The sequence below is a fragment of the Panulirus ornatus genome, chromosome 57 (genome assembly GCF_036320965.1).
Source record: "Panulirus ornatus isolate Po-2019 chromosome 57, ASM3632096v1, whole genome shotgun sequence".
NCBI lineage: Eukaryota > Metazoa > Arthropoda > Malacostraca > Decapoda > Palinuridae > Panulirus > Panulirus ornatus.
In genome coordinates, this window is record NC_092280.1 from 21,595,837 (window position 1) to 21,619,639 (window position 23,803).

Consider the following 23,803-nt stretch of genomic DNA (forward strand, 5'->3'; position numbering starts at 1 on the left):
TTTGTTTTTTAATACCATGTTTCTATGTCAGTCAATCCGTAACAGTAGTCACTAATGGAGTGACTTCATTCTCTTTTTGTATCTGCTGTGATGTCCTTTAGGGTTCTGTCATATTGCACATGCCCTTTCTTCTCCCCAGAAACAAGATTTATTCTTCATTGTTTAATGCTGTTCGCTCTTACACTGATGATGATTCCAGTATCCATTCTTAAGCTCATAAATTTTTTCCTTTCTTGACCATTACTTTTTCACTTACTGAACATATTTCCTCTCACCTTTGGACATATGCAGCATCTCAGAATAGGGAAGTAGTTACCTGGTTAGATTTAGCATTGCTACAGTACATTTCTCCTCTGCCAATCTGACACATTGCATGGGAGTTGGGATAGCACTAAATTTTCTCACCCTTCGTTATTCAGTAACCCTTGGTAGCAGCAGCTCCCTCATTTCAATGTCGTTTTTGACTATTTAGAGTGTGACACATTGATCAGCCCACTCAGCCACTCACTAAGAGGACTGATCTGCCCGGCAGCTGTATCACGTTAGACTAAACTTCACCTGACACCCCTTCCCCCTTTTCCCCTACCCAATGCATTGTTGTTTTTTGGGTGTGTTTCTTAATGGAGTGATGTACTTTTAGCATACTTAGATCACATTTATAGGATATATGCATGAATACATTCACCAGTACCTCGACATGATATTTTAGAATTAGATGTATCAACCTGCAAAATGTATACCTTCCCTTCTGAGATATGAAAAAAAGATTAGTATCTTTAATCTTTAGAAGATTCATTTCTTTTGATAATAAGATTTTTTTCCCATTTCCCATGTTAGTAACAAAAGGTGAGAGTAAACACAGCTTTATTTACTCTCACCTTTTGCCATTCTAGAGTTAATCTTTTCGGGTACTTATTCACACAGTACTCTTTTCCAAGGTCACTTTCACCATTGTCATCTCATATCATATCCTCTTTTCTGAAAACCTTAAAACATTTTTCACCCTTGCCTCCACCAGCATATGATCAGGTTAGACATCCCACCTCACATTGAAGGGTCTCTCTTTTGCATGCCTATCTTCTTCTTCTTTTTCTTTCATACTATTCGCCATTTCCCGCATAAGCGAGGTAGCGTTAAGAACAGAGGACTGGGCCTTAGAGGGAATATCCTCACCTGGCCCCCTTCTCTGTTCCTTCTTTTGGAAAAAAAAAAAAAAAAAACGAGAGGGGAGGATTTCCAGCCACCCGCTCCCTCCCCTTTTAGTCGCCTTCTACGACACACAGGGAATACGTGGGAAGTATTCTTTCTCCCCTATCCCCTATCTATTAGTATTTAATCCAGTAATGTCCATACTATCTTTTCTATGTACCCACTTACATGTATGTATGTCCCTCTTTTTAAACCAGGTTTTCCTGGTCATCAGTACTTTTTCATCACTGTCACACTCTCACCCAAACTCAGACACCAGCTTTTGCAGGTTCTCACTTGAATCTGCCACCAGTGCCATATCATCAGCAGTTACATTTACCCAACCTAAAATAGTGTTGGTGTCTGTCAGTGAAGTTGGTGCCTTCCAGTGAGCATTGGTAACTGTGACATGCCAATATACCACAGGAGTCTTGCCTCAGTAGCAGTGTAGCTGTTGTAGGAGGCAGAAATACTTTGTTGTGTTCCCCATTTATTCCCTAGATTTTTGTTTTCCCTTTTGTACCTCTGCCACCTACTGTGGTTGGAAAAGCTCACGTCACAAGTGACAGAATGGCTTCTTTAGTTACATTTTGCAAGGGAAAGTCACTTTGGAAAATTTCTATTTTTATGAGTGTAAGCATGAGATCAGTTCAACAAAGGGTGAAGAAATTTAATGATTGAAGAGCACAACTACACTGGCCCATGTGAAACGCCCTTCAGCCTAAACTGCTTGTTACCCATAGGCATCAGGAGAAAAGAGTCAATTTTTGCTAGAATTATGTTGTTTGGGTATGGCTTAGTTCTGAAGTGTCTTGTGGAGAGTTGATTCCACCTTTTCTGTAACAGGTGGCCATGGCTAGCATGTATACAGTCAACAAGGCAGTGATTTATTTGACCCCAAGAACATTGCAAGCACTGTAAAGCTCTCTCCTTCACTTATAGTATGGGATTGATTCAGTTATTATGATGTTAAGGACCTTTTAGTATTGCCAAAAATGAAACTATGACCAGTCATAGTTACCCAGCAAATACTGCTTGATCTGTAAACTTAGGGTTCCACAGTAATATGCTTTTGATGCTATGAGTGAAGGTCAGCTGAAGAAGTCAAGTAATTGTTGTTGAAGGAGGCCTCAGTAAGGCATATCACACATGCAGGATGGTGAAATTCAAATGTTTACACAAAAGCAAGTACCATAAAGGTATGTTAGGTCCCTGTGATTTGACATGATAGATCTGTGATAGGTTTGCGTAAATAGTTAGAGAAAGATCACTCGTGCTGAAAATGTATACCTGTAAGGTAGATAAAACTACTGAGATTTTCTTATGTGTAGCACACAAATAATAGGTAATAGCTGGTAGGCAGCCAACGACTAGGAAGGTATATTACCAGTATAACCTGCCTGGGTATTTGGAGGGTTAGTGATGGTATCACTTCTCTGACCCCAATATCTGTCTTTGTGCCTCACCCATACATGGATTACTGGCATTATGTCCAAAAAATACAATCTCTCCTTTTCATACATAACACTTGACAACACTTATCTCACACAGCTCATTCTTCGTAACTGTAGATTTTCCTCCAATGGGCACTATGTGCTGCCCTGCCTATTAGCAAAATGGTAGGAGCAGCAAGCAGAAGTAGTTGGTAGGAACATTAGGTAGAAGTAATAGGTAGGAACATTAGGTAGTAATAGTCAGTAGGAACATTAGAAAGGAACCTTTGCAAATACTGTGTTAGTGATATCCTCTGCCAGTGGCCTGTTAAGGGTAAGTCACCAAAGGCTAAAAAAAGCAGCATTGGAGTTCGCTAGTTATGGAGAGACTATTTCCATGGCCACCCCCTTAAGGGACTTCCAGTTGGAACAGGCATCAGTTATATAGATAGATATTCACTAATACAGCACCAGGATTTTATGATGTGTGTGCTGCTTGACATTTTTGTACCAACCATACATTTTAACAAATATTTCCTTCCAAAATGGTAATTACCATTCCGGAAGGAAATATTTGATAAAAATGTATGGTTTATACTTTTGTCTTTGTATAACATATATTTGTGGTAAAAAGAATTTTTTTTTATTTTTTTGCTACACATTTAGCATTTCTGTGGGAGGTTTTTTTTTATTGTGTTTTAGTTCTTACGTATCTTTTTTCTGATGAAATATATATTCATTTTGAATTTATTTTGATAGCACTTCTTGTTACTGCAGCTTTTATCACCACTTTAGGAAAAACATTTCCAAAGAAATTAAAATGAGCAGTGTTGTTGAAATGTATTATTTATAATCTTATTTTTAACACTCATGTTCAGATGTCTCAATATGCATTTCTTAAGAGACTTATGTTAGTGATGCAATTTGCATCCAAAGGTTTAAAATCTCGGTAAATGTTCATTTCAGGTTCTGTTGTATCCATATTTAGTTCTATAGACTTAAGTTATTGTTTGAAGTGTTTGCCAACGTTTCCCGCACATTATTTGGCCAAATCATGCATCTGGAGTTCAACAATGCTCTCTTTCCACATCTAACATGAGGGGCTTGTACAGCACCAAGGCTGCATTACAATTGATAACAATTGTCAACAAACTGAGTGTGCGATGATGATGTTAGTACTTTATAAGAATTGCCACTTAGTGTGAATTACATGACAGAACTATCATAAAAGAACAAAAGCATTTAAAAAGAAAACAGAGTGCAATAAAAAACGACACTATATATCCATCATTATCACAAACATCTATTCACTTACAACAGTCCCTATTTTGAAATACTCACTGCTATGGTTAGGTTGATATAAGATATTCTCTTTGGTGCATATACAGAGGTCTCTTCACTTTCACAGTTTTGAGGATGCAGGCTTAGAATAATACATAATTCTCTTTGGTGCATATACAGAGGTCTCTTGACTTTCACAGTTTTGAGGATGCAGGCTTAGAATGATACATAACATTTTACCAACCAAAACATAAAGTTTTAGTATCCAGTCTAACACAGATATTTTTTCTGCTCATTTGGTGAGTGTCACATGGCCACAGGCTGCTTGTAATGTATCCCAGCAGACACAGTTGCTAAGGAGAGACATATGGAGTGCCATAACCAGGCTGTGTTGCTAGGGGTGAGTGTCGAGGTAGCCATTTGTGCTGCATAACTGGCTAGGTTGCTTAATGGCATCAGGCAGGCACTGCACCAAGGGTGACATTCTACCATCACATTATTACTAGAATTGTACATTGTTTCGTAGTACTTTTGTAGAATAAGCATATTGTTTTTATAGTATAACATGCTTATTTTTAACCTTGGGGTGTTTGTTATAGGATTCAAGTGACACTTCTCTCACTTTCCTATTTTCCATGTGCATTTTACTTTGCCAGCTGTGGTTGTGCTTGGCATGTGATGATCCTCCAGGGACTTAACCATAACGGTTGGCAAGGGACTTATGTATTATAACAGAGCACTCATCTACCAACAAATGTACAGTAAAAAGAAAAATGTATGAACGAAAAGTGTGGCAGATCTGTAACTATCATAAACATTTATGCACAGCTGATTGATATGCCTTGTTCATCCCATGGGTACTGGGATGACTGATGTGCAAGTGTCAAGATATACCATTTTTTTCATCACTTTGTGAGTTTACTTTGCCATTGCTTCATTTTGCAGCAGTTGTGGTTGCCATTTTAGAACTGAATTCACTGTTTTGTAAAGGTAGTAATTTCTAATTTTGATTTTGTGATATTATTGATCCTTTGGATTTTTTTCTCTTTAGCATTCTTGTGGATTTTTGTGATATTACTGATCTTTTGCATAAATTCATTTTACCATTCATGTGGAGATTTTATCAGTCTGATAGCACTTTTGTCAGAATTTTAATGACCTGATAGTACTTGTGTGGAGATTTCATTAATCTGTAATTGTAGTCCCCACATAAGTTTTTGCTAATCACTTCATTGTGAGTTTTGCAGTGTTTGGTGTCACTACATTTATACACATTATACATAAGTAATGACTTCAGAAAGTCATTACTTATGTATAATGTGTAGATTGTAGTCTTGTACTTCAAACATGTTTGAAATGGTAATATTTGTTTTTTTTATTTTCTGTTTCACTTCACTACCTTTATGGAGGTTTTGTCTTTCTGATATTGTACTGTAGTTCTTAGCTCTTTTCTGATTATCTAATGATAAGTTTATTCTGGAAATGTTTGATGTTACTACAATGGTGGTTACCCTCTCAGAAGTGAAAATTACTTCATTAATATTCATAAATCTTTGAAAGAAGGAAATTAAAATACATTTTTAAAAACATCAGGGAATGACATTGTCTGTTAAACAAAATTTTACTGTACAAACAACAGGAAATGAGAACTAAGTTCCTTGCCTAACCCTTCAGTATTTAAAGTATTAGGTTCTACATTTGATACACCTATACCTGAAGAACAGGGTCCAGACTTAGCCATGTTCCTTAGTTACTGGCAGAATGTATTAAGGCAGGGGGGACAAGAATGAATGTTCAAAAGAGTTATAAGTTTGTCAAGGGTACCTGGTAAGATGTATGGGAAGTGGTGACTAAGAAGGTTGTGGTGTGCACAATGCATGTAATTTAGGAAGAGCAATGTGGACTCAGGAGAGAGAGAGGGTGTATGGACTAGGTGTTTGTGTGGAAGAGTCTGTTTGAAAAATCCTTGGAGAAAGAGAGTGAATTGTTTTTGGCATTAATGCGCACGAGGTAGCACTTGGAAAAGACAACAAAAGCCACATTCGTTCACACTCAGTCTCTAGCTATCACATGTAATTCACTGAAACCATTGCTCCCTTTCCACATCCAGGTCCCACAAAACTTTCCATGGTTTCCTCCAGACGCTTCACATGCCCTGGTTCAATCCATTGACAGCACATCGACCCTGGTATACCACATTGTTCCAATTCACTCTATTTCTTTGCATGCCTTTCACCCTCCTGTATGTTCTGGCCCCAATCTCTCAGAATCTTTTTCACTCCATCCTTCCATCTCCAATTTGGTCTCCCACTTTTCCTCATTTCCCTCCACCTCTGACACACATATCCTCTTTGCCAAACTATTTCAATACACCCTCTTCTGCTCTTTCAATCATGCCCTTTTTATTACCACATATCTCTCTTACCCTTTCATTACTTACTCAGGCAAACAACTTCACACCGCATATTGTCCTAAAACATTTCATTTCCAACACATTCACCCTCCTCTGCACAACCCTATCCATAGCCCGTGCGTCACAACCATATAACGTTGTTGGAACCACTATTCTTTCAAACATTTCCATTTTTGCTTCGAGATAACATTCTCGCCTGCCACACATTCTTCAACGCTCCCAGAACCTTTTCCCCCTCTCCCACCCTGTGACTTGGTTCTGCTTCCATGGTTCCATCCGCTGCCAAATCCACTCCCAGATATCTAAAACACTTCACTTCTTCCAGTTTTTCTTCTCTCAAACTTATCTCCCAATTTACTTGTCTCTCAACCCTACTGAACCTAATAACCTTGCTCTCATTCACATTTACTCTAAGCTTTCTTCTTTCACACTTTACCAAATTCAGTCACCATTATATATATATTTTTTTATTTTATTATACTTTGTCGCTGTCTCCTGCATTAGTGAGGTAGCACAAGGAATCAGACGAAAAAATGGCCCAACCCACCCACATACACATGTATATACATACACGTCCACACATGCACATGTACATACCTATACATCTCAACGTATACATATATATACACACACAGACATATACATATATACACATGTACATAATTCTTACTGTTTGCCCTTATTCATTCCCATTGCCACCCCGCCACACATGAAATAACAACCCCCTCCCCCCGTATGTGCACAAGGTAGTGCTAGGAAAAGACAACAAAGGCCACATTTGTTCACACTCTCTCTCTCTCTCTCTCTCTCTCTCTCTCTCTCTCTCTCTCTCTCTCTCTCTCTCTCTCTCTCTCTCTCTCTCTCTCTCTCTCTCTCTCTATATATATATATATATATATATATAGTATAATACTTATTATTAATATTATTATTATTATTATTATGATTATTATTATTATTATTTGTTTCCCGTGTCTGTGAGGTAGCACCAGGAAACAGACAAAGAATGGCCTATCTACTCATATACACATATATAAACATAATTGCCCATACATGCACATATACATACATATTCATACACAGATATACATATATACAAATGTACATATTCATACTTGCTTGCCTTCATCCATTCCTGTTGCTACCCCGCCACACAGGAAATAGCATACAAACACACACACGCATACACACCTTCAGCGAGGCATCACCAGGAAAAGACAGAAAAGGCCACAATTGTTCACACTCATTCTCTAGCTGTCATGTGTAATGCACTGAAACCACAGCTCCCTATCCACATCCAGGCCCCACAAACCTTTCCATGGTTTACTCCAGATGCTTCACATTCCCAGGTTCAGTCCATTGACAGCACGTCATCCTCGGTATACCACATTGTTCCAATTCACTGTGCTCCTTGCATGCCTTTCACCCTCCAGGATGTTCAGGCTGTGACAGAAATACCCATTGGAAAGTGTTAGGAGTATATTGAGTAAATGGAAACTTAGTGCAGTGAGAAGTTTTTCCTAGAAGAGTGAGGTATGTATGTGAGAAGGAAGGGAGGAAGGTTAGTTGTGCCTAATAAAGGTGGATCTGCAGTGGGGGTGTGTGATATCACCTTTGCTGTTTTAATACTTTCATGAATGAGATGGTGAGGGAAGCAAGTGAATGGAGATTGTTAGAGTGCGGTATGAGTCTGCATCATTCTAGGCCTAGTGGGGAATTTGAGTTGGAATTGCATTTTGCAGATGACACAACTCTGGTAGACTTCTGAAAGAAGCTCCAGAAACTGGTGTCAAAGTTAAGGACCATTGTGAATGGAGAGGGTTTAGAGTTAATATGAACAAAAGTAAGGTAATGGGGTGCAGTTAAGAGATGAGTCAGAATTGATTGAGGGTAAGTTGGGCAGGACATAGAGGAAGTGGAATATTTTAGGTACCTGGGAGAGGATGGGACATTGGATGTAGCTAATGGGGCTAAATTTAGTCTTAGGTTGGAAGAGTTTCTGAGTGCATTTAGGAGCATGTGGAGGGAGAAGTTGATGTCTGATAGGGTAAGGATGGATATGTTTGAAGGGATTGTAGTCCCATCTTTGTGTAATGGATTGGTCTTAAGCTTTAAACCTAAAATGAAGGAAGAAGTTGGATGAGTTAGAAGTGAAATATCTGAGAATATGTGTTGTGAAGCAGGTACATCATCTAGGAAATAACATTTTTAGAAAGAGGTGTGGTAGTAGTTATAGTCTGTGTTGTGTTGAAAATGAAGATCATTAAGAAGATGTTCTGAGATAAACTAACTGAGAGGATCCATGTGTCAGATGGGGTGAAAGCAAATTAGAGGGAGAGACTGAGGAGGAGGATAGAAGGATAGAGTGAAGGAGGTTTTTGAGTATTAGGGTCTGTACGTTCAGGATAAAGATATGCATGGAATGGAATGATCAAAATGGTCAAAGCCTGCACTTTGTTCTGTGAGAACCATCCCTGTGCAAAATTAATTTTGAGCATCAAAAAGTGGACTGCAAAGCAGAGGAGAATGTATAAAGGGTAAATTATTATATTATGCTTATCTTTTCTTAATGCTAATGCTTAGATTTTGTAAGCCTGAAAGAACACATTTCATCTAGGTAATTTTGGAAGGGGAACTGCTGTTTCTATATGGAGCAAAACCATTATGAAAGATCTGTGTTCCTTTGCTCCTGTGTGTTTTAACTTATGTTAATTTTGGATATTAGCAATTGTATCACAGCTGCATTAACTTTTTTCTTATACTTTAAATTTAAAGACTTTTTGATGTGATTTTTTATACTAATTCTGTAATGCTGTTCCATACTGTTTTGATCAAGTGTGTGATTCTTTTAAGAGAGACCCTGTTAACTTGTGGATTTACTGATATTGTTATCCATCCATTATGAGATTCATTGGATATGCATTTCATATATTATTGATAGTTATATTAATAGTCTTGTAGAAGTATGACATACAGCTTGATATGTAGTAGAAAATTCAGTGGATAATGCGGTGAATGTCACTTTAGAAGTTCTATATTGATTTATTTATGGGACCATAATATCTTATAGATTTTTTTATTACAATTAGTCATACACAATTTGTTGGTTCATCAGCAGCTTCATCATATTAACCCTTTACTGCTGCCAATTTATATATGAACCTGCAGTATTTTTTTTAGTATGCATATGGTTAGAATTCTTGAATTTGCCATTTCTACCTAGTTAAAATATGCATCCATTATGCTAGAATTTGGTATCCCATGCATTGTTACAAGATGCTCTTGCCTTAACTTTTTCTGTACGATGGTCATTCTATGTGGTGATGTCTTAAGAGGCTTGTATGAGTTCTGTGGCCTTATGGTGTGTGACGATTATTGAAGCTGTAACACTTACAGGTTGATAGATATTGGTTCTAAAACCCTTAGTAATTATATTTACATGTGAAAAATTTTTTACCAAAAATACCACATATTTTGGTATGTATGCTAGAGACTGAGTGTGAGAGAATGCAGCCTTTTTTGTCAGTTTTCCTAGGGCTACCTCGCTGAAGCAGGGGTTAATGATGCTGTTTTCCTGTGGGGCAAGCTAGTGACATGAATGAATGAAGGCAAACTAGTACGAATATGTACATGTGTAGGCATGTAATGTGTGCATGTATATATATGTATATTTGTGTATGTGGGTGTTTATGTATATGAATGTGTATATGAGTGGATGGGCCATTCTTCGTCTGTTTCCTGGTGCTACCTCGCTGACACAGGAAGCAGCAATTATGTATAATAAAATGAAATGAATATTTTTTTTTTTTTCTCGCTGTCTCCCGCGTTTACGAGTTAGGACAAGGAAACAGACGAAAGAAATGGCCCAACCCACCCCCATACACGTGTATATACATACATGTCCCCACATGCCATATACATACCCATACATCTCAATGTACACATATATATACTCCTATGAGTCCACGGGGAAAATGAAACACGAAAAGTTCCCAAATGCACTTTCGTGTAATAATCACATCATCAGGGGAGACACAAGAGGGAAATGTAACAGTCAGTTGATATACATCGAAGAGACGAGGCTAGGACGCCATTTACCAGATGGCATCCTAGCTTCGTCTCTTCAATGTATATCAACTGACTGTTATATTTCTCTCTTGTGTCTCCCCTGATGATGTGATAATTACACGAAAGTGCACTTTGGAACTTTTCGTGTTTCATTTTCCCCGTGGACTCATAGGAATATCTTGATCACGCGCAAAATTGTGATCCTTTCCAACATATATATACACACACAGACATATACATATACGCACACAATTCACACTGTCTGCCTTTATTCATTCCCATCGCCACCTCGCCACACATGGAATAACATCCCCCTCCCCCCTCATGTGTGCGAGGTAGCGCTAGGAAAAGACAACAAAGGCCCCATTCATTCACACTCAGTCTCTAGCTGTCATGCAATAATGCCCGAAACCACAGTTCCCTTTCCACATCCAGGCCCCACAGAACTTTCCAGTGGTTTACCCCAGATGTTTCACATGCCCTGGTTCAATCCATTGACAGCACGTCACCCCCCGTATACCACATCGATCTAATTCACTCTATTCCTTGCACACCTTTCACCCTCCTGCATGTTCAGGCCCCGATCACTCAAAATCTTTTTCACTCCATCTTTCCACCTCCAATTTGGTCTCCCACTTCTCCTCGTTCCCTCCACCTCCGACATATATATCCTCTTGGTCAGTCTTTCCTCACTCATTCTCTCCAAGCGCCCAGACCATTTCAAAACACCTTCTTCTGCTCTCTCAACCACGCTCTTCTTATTTCCACACATCTCTCTTACCCTTACATTACTTAATTAATCATACCACCTCACACCACATATTGTCCTCAAACATATAATTTCCAGCACATCCAACCTCCTGCGCACAACTCTATCCATAGCCTATGCCTCGCAACCATACAACGTTGTTGGAACCACTATTCCTTCAAACATAGCCATTTTTGCTTTCTGAGATAATGTTCTCGACTTCCACACATTCTTCAAGGCTCCCAGGATTTTCGCCCCCTCCCCCACCCTATGATTCACTTCCGCTTCCATGGTTCCATCCGCTGCCAGATCCACTCCAGATATCTAAAACACTTCACTTCCTCCAGTTTTTCTCCATTCAAACTCACCTCCCAATTGACTTGACCCTCAACCCTACTGTACCTAATAACCTTATTATATTATTATTATATTATTATATTTTTTTTTTTTGCTTTGTCGCTGTCTCCCGCGTTTGCGAGGTAGCGCAAGGAAACAGACGAAAGAAATGGCCCAACCTACCCCCATACACATGTATATACATATGTCCACACACGCAAATATACATACCTACACAGCTTTCCATGGTTTACCCCAGACACTTCACATGCCCTGTTTTAATCCACTGACAGCACGTCAACCCCGGTATACCACATCGATCCAATTCACTCTATTCCTTGCCCTCCTTTCACCCTCCTGCATGTTCAGGCCCTGATCACACAAAATCTTTTTCACTCCATCTTTCCACCTCCAATTTGGTCTCCCACTTCTCCTCGTTCCCTCCACCTCCGACACATATATCCTCTTGGTCAATCTTTCCTCACTCATTCTCTCCATGTGCCCAAACCATTTCAAAACACCCTCTTCTGCTCTCTCAACCACGCTCTTTTTATTTCCACACATCTCTCTTACCCTTACGTTACCTACTCAATCAAACCACCTCACACCACACATTGTCCTCAAACCTCTCATTTCCAGCACATCTATCCTCCTGCGCACAACTCTATCCATAGCCCACGCCTCGCAACCATACAACATTGTTGGAACCACTATTCCTTCAAACATACCCATTTTTGCTTTCCGAGATAATGTTCTCGACTTCCACACATTCTTCAAGGCTCCCAGGATTTTCGCCCCCTCCCCCACCCTATGATCCACTTCCGCTTCCATGGTTCCATCCGCTGCCAGATCCACTCCCAGATATCTAAAACACTTTACTTCCTCCAGTTTTTCTCCATTCAAACTTACCTCCCAATTGACTTGATCCTCAACCCTACTGTACCTAATAACCTTGCTCTTATTCACATTTACTCTTAACTTTCTTCTTTCACACACTTTACCAAACTCAGTCACCAGCTTCTGCAGTTTCTCAGATGAATCAGCCACCAGCGCTGTATCATCATATATATATATATTTTTATTTTTATTTTTATTATACTTTGTCGCTGTCTCCCGCGTTTGCGAGGTAGCGCAAGGAAACAGACGAAAGAAATGGCCCAACCCCCCCCCCATACACATGTATATACATACGTCCACACACGCAAATATACACACCTACACAGCTTTCCATGGTTTACCCCAGACGCTTCACATGCCTTGATTCAATCCACTGACAGCACGTCAACCCCGGTATACCACATCGATCCAATTCACTCTATTCCCTGCCCTCCCCTCACCCTCCCGCATGTTCAGGCCCCGATCACACAAAATCTTTTTCACTCCATCTTTCCACCTCCAATTTGGTCTCCCTCTTCTCCTCGTTCCCTCCACCTCCGACACATATATCCTCTTGGTCAATCTTTCCTCACTCATTCTCTCCATGTGCCCAAACCATTTCAAAACACCCTCTTCTGCTCTCTCAACCACGCTCTTTTTATTTCCACACATCTCTCTTACCCTTACGTTACTTACTCGATCAAACCACCTCACACCACACATTGTCCTCAAACATCTCATTTCCAGCACATCCATCCTCCTGCGCACAACTCTATCCATAACCCACGCCTCGCAACCATATATATATATTCCTAGGAGTCCATGGGGAAAATGAAACACGACAAGTTCCCAAGTGCTTTTTTGTGTAATAATCATATCATCAGGGGAGACACAAGAGAGAAATATATGGATGGATGAAGGCAGCATGTATGAATATGTACATGTGTATATGGATGGGTTGGGCTATTCTTTTGTCTGTTTGATTTCGCTACCTTGCTAACGTGGGAGACAGCAACAAAGTATAATGAATAATAAAATAATAAAATTTTCCAAAAGAAGGAACAGAGAAGGGGGCCAGGTGAGGATATTCCCTCAAAGGCCCAGTCCTCTGTTCTTAACGCTACCTCGCTATCGCGGGAAATGGCGAATAGTATGAAAAAAAAAAAAAGGAGTCATGCGGTGAATGCTCATTCTCCTCGAAGGCTCAGGTTGGGGTGTCTAAATGTGTGTGGATGTAACCAAGATGAGAAAAAAGAGAGATAGGTAGTATGTATGGGGAAAAGAACCTGGATGTTTTGGCTCTGAATGAAATGAAGCTCAAGGGTAAAGGAGAAGAGTGGTTTGGGAATGTCTTGGGAGTAAAGTCAGGGGTTGATGAGAGAACAAGAGCAAAGGAAGATGTAGCAGTACTCCTGAAGCAGGAGTTGTGGGAGTATGTGATATAGTGTAAGAAAGTAAACTCTAGATTGATACGAGTAAAACTGAAAGTGGATGGAGAGAGATGGGTGATTATGGGTGCCTATGCACCTGGTCATGAGAAGAAAGATCATGAGAGGCAAGTGTGTTGGGAGCTGCTGAGTGAGTGTGTTAGCAGCTTTAATGCACGAGACCAGATTATAGTGATGGGTGATTTGAATGTAAGGGTTAGCAGTGTGGCTGTTGAGGGTATAATTGGTGTACATGGGGTGTTCAGTGTTGTAAATGGAAATGGTGAAGAGCTTGTAGATTTGTGTGCTTAAAAAGGATTGGTGATTGGGAATACCTGGTTTAAAAAGAGAGATATACATAAGTATATGTTTATAAGTAGCAGAGATGGCCAGAGAGTGTTATTAGATTATGTGTTAATTGATATGTGCATGAAAGAGAGACTTTTGGATGTTAATGTGCTGAGAGGGGTAACTGGAGGGATGTTTGATGAGAGTAAGTGAGCTTGGAAAGGAAACTTGTGTGAGGAAGTACCAGGAGAGATTGAGTGCAGAATGGAAAAAGGTGAGAGCAAATGATGTAAGGAGAGTGGGGGAGGAATGGGATGTATTTATGGAAGAAGTGATGGCTTTTGCAAAATATGCCTGTGGCATGAGAAAAATGGAAGGTGGGCTGATTAGAAAGGGTAGTGAGCGGTGGGATGAAGAAGTAAGATTGTTAGTGAAAGAGAAGAGAGAGGCATTTGGACGATTTTTGCAGGGAATTAGTGCGAATGATAGGGAGATGTATAAAAGAAAGAGGCAGGAGGTCGAGAGAAAGGTGCAAGAGGTGAAAAAGAGGGCAAATGAGAGTTGGGGTGAGAGAGTATCATTAAATTCTTGGGAGAGTAAAAAGATGTTTTGGAAGGAGGTTAATAATGTGCGCAAGATAAGAGAATAAATGGGAACATCAGTGAAGGGGGCTAATGGGAAGGTAATAAGTAGTGGTGAAGTGAGAAGATGGAGTGAGTATTTTGAAGGTTTGTTGAATGTGTTTGATGATAGAGTGGCAGGTATAGGATGTTTTGGTTGAGGGTCAGGGAGAATGGTTTAGTGAACAGAGAAGAGGTAGTGAAAGCTTTGCAGAAGATGAAAGCCAGCAAGGCAGCGGGTTTGGAAGATATTGGAGTGGAATTTATTAAAAAAGGGGATGACTGTGTTGTTGACTGGTTGGTAAGGATATTCAATGTATGTATGGTTCATGGTGAAGTGCCTGAGGTTTAGCAGAATGCCTGCATAGTTTCATTGTACAAAGACAAAGGGGATGAAGGTGAGTGTTCAAATTACAGAGATAAGTTTATTGAGTATTCCTGGGAAATTATATGGTAGGGTATTGATTGAGAGGGTAAAGGCATGTACAGAGCATCAGATTGGGGAAGAGCAATGTGGTTTCAGAAGTGGTAGAGGATGTGGGGATCAGTTGTTTGCTTTGAAGAATGTATGTGAGAAATACTTAGAAAAGCAGATGGATTTGTATGTAGCATTTATGGATGTGGAGAAGGCATATGATAGAGTTGATAGAGATACTCTGTGGAAGGTAGTAAGAGTATATGGTGTAGGGGGTAAGTTGCTTGAAGCAGTGAAAAGTTTTTTTCAAGGATGTAAGGCATGCTTACGAGGAGGAAGAGAGGAAAGTGATTGATTCACAATGAATGTTGGTTTGCGGCAGGGGTGCGTGATGTCTCCATGGTTGTTTACTTTGTTTATGGATGGGTTCGTTATGGAGGTGAATGCAAGAGTTTTGGAGAGAGGGGCAAGTATGCAATCTGTTGTGGATGAGAGGGCTTGGGAAGCGAGGCAGTTGTTCTTCGCTGATAATACAGCGCTGGTGGCTGATTCAGATGAGAAACTGCAGAAGCTGGTGACTGAGTTTGGTAAAGTGTGTGAAAGAAAGCTGAGAGTAAATGTGAATAAGAGCAAAGTTATTTGGTTCAGTAGGGTTGAAGGACAAGTTAATTGGGAGGCCAGTTTGAATGGAGAAAAACTGGAGGAAGTGAAGTGTTTTAGATATTTGGGAGTGAATTTAGCAGCGGATGGAACCATGGAAGCGGAAATGAGTCACAGGGTTGGGAAGGGGGTGAAGGTTCAGGGAGCGTTGAAGAATGTGTAGAAGGCAAGACATTATCTTGGAGAGCAAAAATGGGTATATTTGAAGGAATAGTGGTTCCAACAATGTTATATGGTTGCGAGGTGTGGGCTATAGATAGGGTTGTGCAGTGGAAGGTGGATGTGTTGGAGATGAAATGTTCGCGGACTATATATGGTGTGAGGTGGTTTGATCGAGTAAGTAATGAAAGGGTAAGGGAGATGCGTGATAATAAAAAGAGTGTGGTTGAGAGAGCAGAAGAGGATGTACTGAAATGGTTTGGTCACATGAAGAGTATGAGTGAGGAAAGATTGACAAAGAAGATATATGTGTCAGAGGTAGAGGGAACAAGAAGTGGGAGACCAAATTGGAGATGGAAGGATGGAGTGAAAAAGATTTTGGGTGATCGGGACCCAAACATATATGAGGGTGAAAGGTGTGCAAGGAATAGAGTGAATTGGAACGATATGGTATCCTTAGGTCGACATGATGTCAGTGGGCTGAACCAGGTCATGTGAAACATCTTGGGTAAACCATGACAAGGTCTCTGGTGGATGGGCCATTCTTTGTCTGTTTCCTGGAACTACCCCACTGATGCTGGAAATAGCAATTAAGTATAACAATAAAATGTATATAATTTTTTTTTTTTTCATACTATTTGCCATTTCCCGCATTAGCGAGGTAGCGTTAAGAACAGAGGACTGAGCTTTTGAGGGAATATCATCGCTTGGCCCCCTTCTCTTTTCCTTCGTTTGGAAAATTTAAAGCGAGAGGAGAGGATTTCCAGCCCCCTGCTCCCTTCCCTTTTAGTCACCTTCTTTGACATGCAGGGAATACGTGGGAAGTATTCCTTCTCCCCTATGCCCTATTATTATATTATTTTTATTGTTATACTTGATCGCCATTTCCTGCATTAGAGGTAGCACTAGGAAGCAGATGAAGAAAGACCCATCCATTCATATACACACATACATACTTATATGCATTCACATACACAGCCATATACATATATACCCCTGTGCATATTCATACTCGCATTCCTTCGTCCATTCCTGGCTCCAACCCACTCCACAGGAAACAGCATCCACTCCACCTTGCAACATTCCATCTAATGCAAGGCTTTCAGTATTTCTTCTCTCTTCACCAATACACTCTCTGAGTCTCACTTTGCATACTACTCAAACCCAAACACCCTACATCTGCCACCCAGTCATCAAACAGATTTAACAGCCCTTCAGAATACTTTATCTCTTTGCTTCATCATTACCTGTCACCACTTCCATCTTTGGCCTCTTCACCAATGTTCCCTTTTGTTCACTTGTTTTTTACACACTGTTAACCTCCTTCCAAAATAATATACATCTTATTTTTTCTGAAGGTCTCTGATAATTCCCCCCTCCCCCAGTCTCATTTGCTTTTTTTTTTCTTACTCCTATCTTGTAAGTACTGCCTATATACCTCTCTTTTCTCATTCATTTTATAATGATATACATTGCTTGAAATGTGATGAAATTGATGTTACTGAGCAACCATGATGTTATGTAAATGTAAATGATGCGATAAAGATATGCATCCATGATAAACTAAAATATCTTATTCTTTTCAAGTGTATTTGTACTGAAATATGATATTGATTTGTACAATATATTGTTGTACATTAATAGAAACTGGTAGAGTTGATATCAGTATTAGATCATAAGCATTACTTTTTTGACATACAGGTATCTCACACTCTCAGCTGATATTGAAGTATGGCTTGTTCTTTTTCCCTATAGTTGTAGATTTTGATTAGGTTATAAGGCAATGTTACAAAATGAGAGTATGGTTTGTGTCAGCATCACATGCTCAATTGAGTCATTCTTCTTGCCATTGCCTCACACTAGCAAATGATTATTTACAACAGCAATTGCCACTTGCAGTTTTTGAAACAGTTTGTTTTTCTATTCTTAGTGAAACTACATATAGTTGTTGTATGTACACTAAATATTCTGAAATCCCAGAAAGGTTCAGTTCTCTACTATCCTTTTTCACTGTTCTTTCCTTGTTTTCAACTTTTTTTTTTTTTTCCTGTTATGTGAAGTGTACTCTTTAAGTATTTTTGTTGGTTCGATAGTTATTGAATTTTGATCTTTTGTTTTTAACCTTGTATTATCTATTGAAACTGATTATTCTCCACTGTAACTGTCAAAACAGAATGTTCCAGGACCATGGAATGCCAGATTTTAGAGTTTAATCTGTTTATTGGATAAGTTCATCATCATTTTTTTCCCCCCCATGCTGAAAATTCTCATTTTTACTGTAGTCGCTGCTTGACAAGAAATTGTTATCACCATTTGTAAGAGAGAGAGCTGTTGGTAACTGTAATCAATATAACTATGTGTATAGTAGAGTATAGCTATAGTTAACAGAAATCAATAGTGTTAAATCTAACTTACTGTTATGGAAATAATAAAGTGGAACTAATATGCTGTAGTCTTTTTGAGGAAACAAATGTGACTTAATAGAAATCCAAATATTAGAAGTAATGCGTTCTATTTAATAGGGGAAACAAAGTACTTTCCCATAATATATTGAAGGCTTCAGTAGATTTACCAATTGCATTTCCTTGAATTGTGCATGTAAACTTGCTTGCAAATGAATACTCCTCTGCCATTCCTTTTGCATGGGTCTGTTTATCCTTGTATATTGAAATACACAGTGATAGTTAAACGTCATAGTTGTGGTACAGCTGTGTAATGGTACGGGGTATTTATGTAGCACTAAATAAAAAAAAAGTTTCACTTGACTGGAAGGTCACATCACCTGAGTTTCCATTGTAAGTAGTCCAGCTTTAAAAGGGGTTTCATTTTATGTACATCTGTGACGATTGTTGAAGTTGCACCATCATTTTGATGTATTCACATTCAAAATCATATTCTCTCTGTGATTCCCATTATATGGATGGAACCATGGAAGTGGAAGTGAATCATAGGGTGGGGGAGGGGGCGAAAATTCTGGGAGCCTTGAAGAATGTTTGGAAGTCGAGAACATTATCTCAGAAAGCAAAAATGGGTATGTTTGAAGGAATAGTGGTTCCAACAATGATGAATGGTTGCGAGGCGTGGGCTACGGATAGAGTTGTGCGCAGGAGGGTGGATGTGCTGGAAATGAGATGTTTGAGGACAATATGTGGTGTGAGGTGGTTTGATCGAGTAAGTAATGTAAGGGTAAGAGAGATGTGTGGAAATAAAAAGAGTGTGGTTGAGAGAGCAGAAGAGGGTGTTTTGAAATGGTTTGGTCACATGGAGAGAATGAGTGAGGAAAGATTGACCAAGAGGATATATGTGTCAGAGGTGGAAGGAACGAGAAGTGGGAGACCAAATTGGAGGTGGAAGGATGTAGTGAAAAAGATTTTGAGCGATTGGAGCCTTAACATACAGGAGGGTGAGAGGCATGCATGGAATAGAGTGAATTGGAACGATGTGGTATAGTGGGGTCGACGTGCTGTCAATGGATTGAGCCAGGGCATGTGAATCGCCTGGGGTAAACCATGGAAAGTTTTGTGGGGCCTGGGTATGGAAAGGAAACTGTGGTTTTGGTGCATTACACATGACAGCTAGGGACTGGGTGTGAACTAATGTGGCCTTTGTTGTCTTTTCCTAGTGCCACCTTGCGTGCACATGGGGGGAGGGGGGTACCATTTCATGTCTGGTGGGGTGGCAATGGGAATTGATGAAGGCAGGCAAGTATGAATATGTACATGTGTATATATGTATGTATACATTGAAATGTATGTGTGCGTGTGTGGGCGTTTATGTATATACATGTGTATGTGGGTGGGTTGGGCTATTTTACAATTTATAGTTATATAAACGCAAAGTGAATAATTTTTCTGAGTATCTTTGTGAATTTGTTACATATCATTACAAATAAATCACAATTTTTATTTCATATTTTCTTTCTTGTTATTATATAGGTTGTCATTGATCATACAGGTACTCTTGTGAATTGTCATTTTTATCATTAGTATTATCATTGTTTTTAGTGCATTGTCTCATCTTGAGTAGTCTTAGGAGGAGTTTGCTTAAAACAGATATGTATGGGTGAATATGTAAAGTATACTTGTTTGTATTCTTCTGTTTTTATCTCAGTAGCTTTGTGTCTTTTGTGTCCTCCTTGCATGAATGTTTGTATTAGTGTTCATAAACTGTAAAAGTGCTTCATATGTGTTATGGGAGACCAATTTGAGCATTAATTTACAAGTTTGGTGATAACTAATACTTAATGAAATTTTTAAGTGAATTTTGAACTTGGAATTTTGGATTTCTTCACTTTTTGGATTGTAATATGGTTACTTTCTGATATTTCCAGTACGCCAAAAGGCATTTTATTCTTACAAAAATCATTTCTATTTACTCTGTGACTTATTTAGAAGGTAAGGTTTTTCTGTTTTAATTAAAGTGCACTATAGATTACCCTTAATTTTTTTTTTTTTTTCAGGATAGTGATGCCTACACTAATGACTGTTGCACCTAGGGTTCCATTTTGATGCAGCCCACAACCCAGCGATAAAAACACAAACCTTTAAAGTGTTGATGTGCTGATGATACAGTTTATGCAAGTGTGCAGAAGCATTCAACAAATAGGTCAGGTTTGGTGATTCTCAACCATAGGTGTAACTTCAGTGAGGGTCCGTGTGTTACACTAATATCTGCATTTTCTTTGATAATCGTAAGGAAAACTCCATTACCTTTGTTTTGTCCTGGTCCTGGATTTTTTTTCATTGGCAAGGTAATTTATATTGTGATGTTTAAGTGATAGATCCTTGAATATTTGGATTAAATTGATCCTTAACAAAAACTTTGCTAAACCAAATTCCAGATAAGCAGCTCTGGTCACAAAAATGTATAATCAAGGTATTTTAATTGGTACTGTAGAAAGGATTTTTATTTGTCATGTTCATTTCGGTATGTTTTCAAGCTGGGTCTACCTAAGGAAGATATTGGTGCAATGTGATCATTTCTGATGCTTCATCTGTGGTTCTTGAGTCACTGACTTTGCCACAAATATTTTTGCAGTCAGATGTGCTAGTTTCGTATGTGATAGTCCTAATGCTTTCCCCTTCCAGACAAGACTTTCATTCTAGGATCGCAAAGTGTGGAGCCTCAATCATTGGTCAGAGGTATCACTTATAATTGAATTCATGTATATATATGCATGGATTTGCTTAAGGTTATTAATAACCTAGGATTTTATGAAGGAGTTGATATAGTGTAATCAGAAATTTTTATCCATAATGGGACTCAGCACATTGTGATTCCAAGGTGACCAAGGACTGTATTCAGGAGATGCACTTAAGTCAGTTATCACATTAACGGTGCATTCACTCATAAGTGATGCCGTGCCCCATATTTTTTCTTTCTTATGAAATGTTTTGTTAAACATTACCTGTGAATTCTTTTTTGAAGTGAATACACCTGAAGTTCAGGAATAAGATCTGGGATGAGTATTATTGTGCAGTAGGTATGTATGGAGGGATTTCATTGACTTGGGTGTTTATCATGAATACTGCCCAAACTGTGTCATGGAGTGTGTGAAAGAATGTAATATGTTAATACAGTTAATGATGATAATATTAATAATAATAATAAATAATAATAATAATAATAATAATAATAATGTTTTATGCTTTTCTCTGCATACACCTATGTTTCACCATTCTTTGAAGTGATGTTTGTAGATAAAAATGTACATTAGGTTAATTTTATGTATTCATAGTCCATGTCAAACTGACTATATTTCAAATAGCATATTAATTTCATGTGCCTGTTTTCACTGCCTTTAGTCATTTATTGTTTGGAAATGTATTCATTATCCAACCTGGTACTTGTTTTGTTTAATAGTATTATGAAATAGATTAAAGAATTCTCAGCATCAAGAGTTACTTTGTGGAGTGTCACAGAATTTACTAGGAGGAAGCAGAAACTAGTGAGTACAGAATGACTGAGTGAGCAAGAATATCCACTTTCTAATTCCACTGCCAGTAATGCTTACTCAGGTCCTTCCACACATTAAACATTTGTCCTTACTACAATGATGAGTGTAATTTATATTTTGTCTGCCAGTACTTTAGATGTCCACATATTCTGGGCATTAGAGATACCCATTCTACATGACAGCATTAACAGTTAAAACCTGTAATTACAATTACGTTATTAAAACTCATAAGAGTACGATGTGGCTTTCTAGAAAACTGGATATCATGTAAAAGAAACACCAGTCTCATTTTTTGCTGTTGATTTACTCATGTATGCTTCTTCCGTAGTATGAACTTACTTTTTGACCCCAGAAATGTGAGATTGATTTATTGTGTTACTGATATAACAGAAACTAATTTTATGGGTTAATTACATGATAAGAAATCTGAAGGTCTGGAAAGTTTTAGCACATTGCCCCCAATATATTTGCTTTTGACTTTGTAGGAAATGTCCATTATTTTGAAATGTTTTACTGTCACGTGCCAAGAAAAATTTTCAAAATTGTTTTCAGACGTGCATTAAACAAAAAACTTGTAGCCATGAATATAGCTGTGCTATATGATTTAAACATGTATTTCCATGTAGATCAGTTCGGAAATTATATAAGCCGAGCACCCTACTGTTGTTCAGATTTACCTTTTATGGACATGAATATCTTTATTGTCATTGAATTGACTTTTATGTTAGGTTTATTAATGTATGATGTGTAAATGTTGTAATTGATACTTATGGTTTCTGTATATGTTAGTGGGATATCCATTTTAGCATTCTGTTTTGGAAAAGCTTTTAAGTGTTAGTTGTACAAAAAGTGCGAGAGAAAATGGTTTCTCATGTAATCATTGCCCTTATGCCAAAATTTTTATGAAGTACATTTCAGTAATTAATGTTGATGAAGGTGATTTTAAGGAACTGAGATTTGACTGATGCTGCTTACATTATTTAAGATTGTATTTTCTTTGAGGTGAAAACTTTAATTATTCTTTGAACTTTTTGACCTTCAACTTACATTTGGTTTCGGGAATTGTATGAGAAGTGGGTTCACATGCCATTATTATTACCTTACCTGAACATAGATATTGTGTTTCTAGAGAGTTAAGGTGTTGCTAAAGTGTACAAATGCATAATATACAAACACATACATGATACTTAAAAACTATTGAACAAGTATGTTATTATGTGATAATTACAGGATAAATGTTCTTTCCTTGTTAGGTATTGAAATATGATAGCACATCTGTATCTTTTTGTGTCAGCCTTTACCAGGAAGGGTACAAAAAAAAACTCCACAAAGGAACATTGAGGGAATAGATATTTTTATAAATGTGTTAGATGTACAGGCAAAATTTTGTTTTATAAAGAATGCACAAAGAATTAATGTGGCATTGTAAATTAACCACTTTTGCTTATTATGTATATCAGCAGGCAATTGTTTAGGTTTTCCTTTATATTGTACTAGCTCAGGAAAATATAAGAGTTTATAACAGCAGAAAATGGGCATATGAAAAATGGCTACAGATATATTTTGATTTATTTTCCTTTCTTCCTTTGTTTTCAAATGTTGTTTTAAAAATGGATATTCAGACTTTAAGCTACCAGTCATACAGGATCACTTTTTAAAGTTCTTTTGAATTTGCATACCACTTGGCATTACCAAATGTAGAAATAAAAATGCATATAGATCTCCATTGGAGGCCTGTCTTTAGTATCACTGTCAAGAAAGATCATTGTGTTAAAATGCTTTTCAAAAGTAATTCTTGTTTCTGATAGCTTATTTCAAAAAGAAAGGGCATTCCACTGTGATAGACAGAATTTTGAATAGTTTAGAGTGCAAAAGATACATATACTGGCTGCATTTAAAATTTCTAAGACAGCTAAGAAATGTTGTTTCCCTTGC

At 38.3% G+C, this 23,803-nt stretch overlaps 1 protein-coding gene across 25 annotated transcripts in view; it reads left to right on the plus strand.

Moving 5' to 3' along the window:
- Positions 1 to 23,427, plus strand: part of alph (protein phosphatase alphabet) — a 217,465-nt gene extending 194,038 nt beyond the window's left edge. For all 25 annotated transcript variants that reach the window (XM_071694620.1, XM_071694618.1, XM_071694609.1 and 22 more), the window contains one exon: positions 20,372 to 23,427. Coding sequence is in view for 8 of the 25 variants with exons in the window: in XM_071694628.1 (XP_071550729.1) it covers positions 20,372 to 20,407 (36 nt within the window). In the remaining 17 variants the exon portion in view is untranslated. The remainder of the gene's footprint in view (positions 1 to 20,371) is intronic.
- The last annotated feature ends 376 nt before the right edge of the window (positions 23,428 to 23,803 follow it).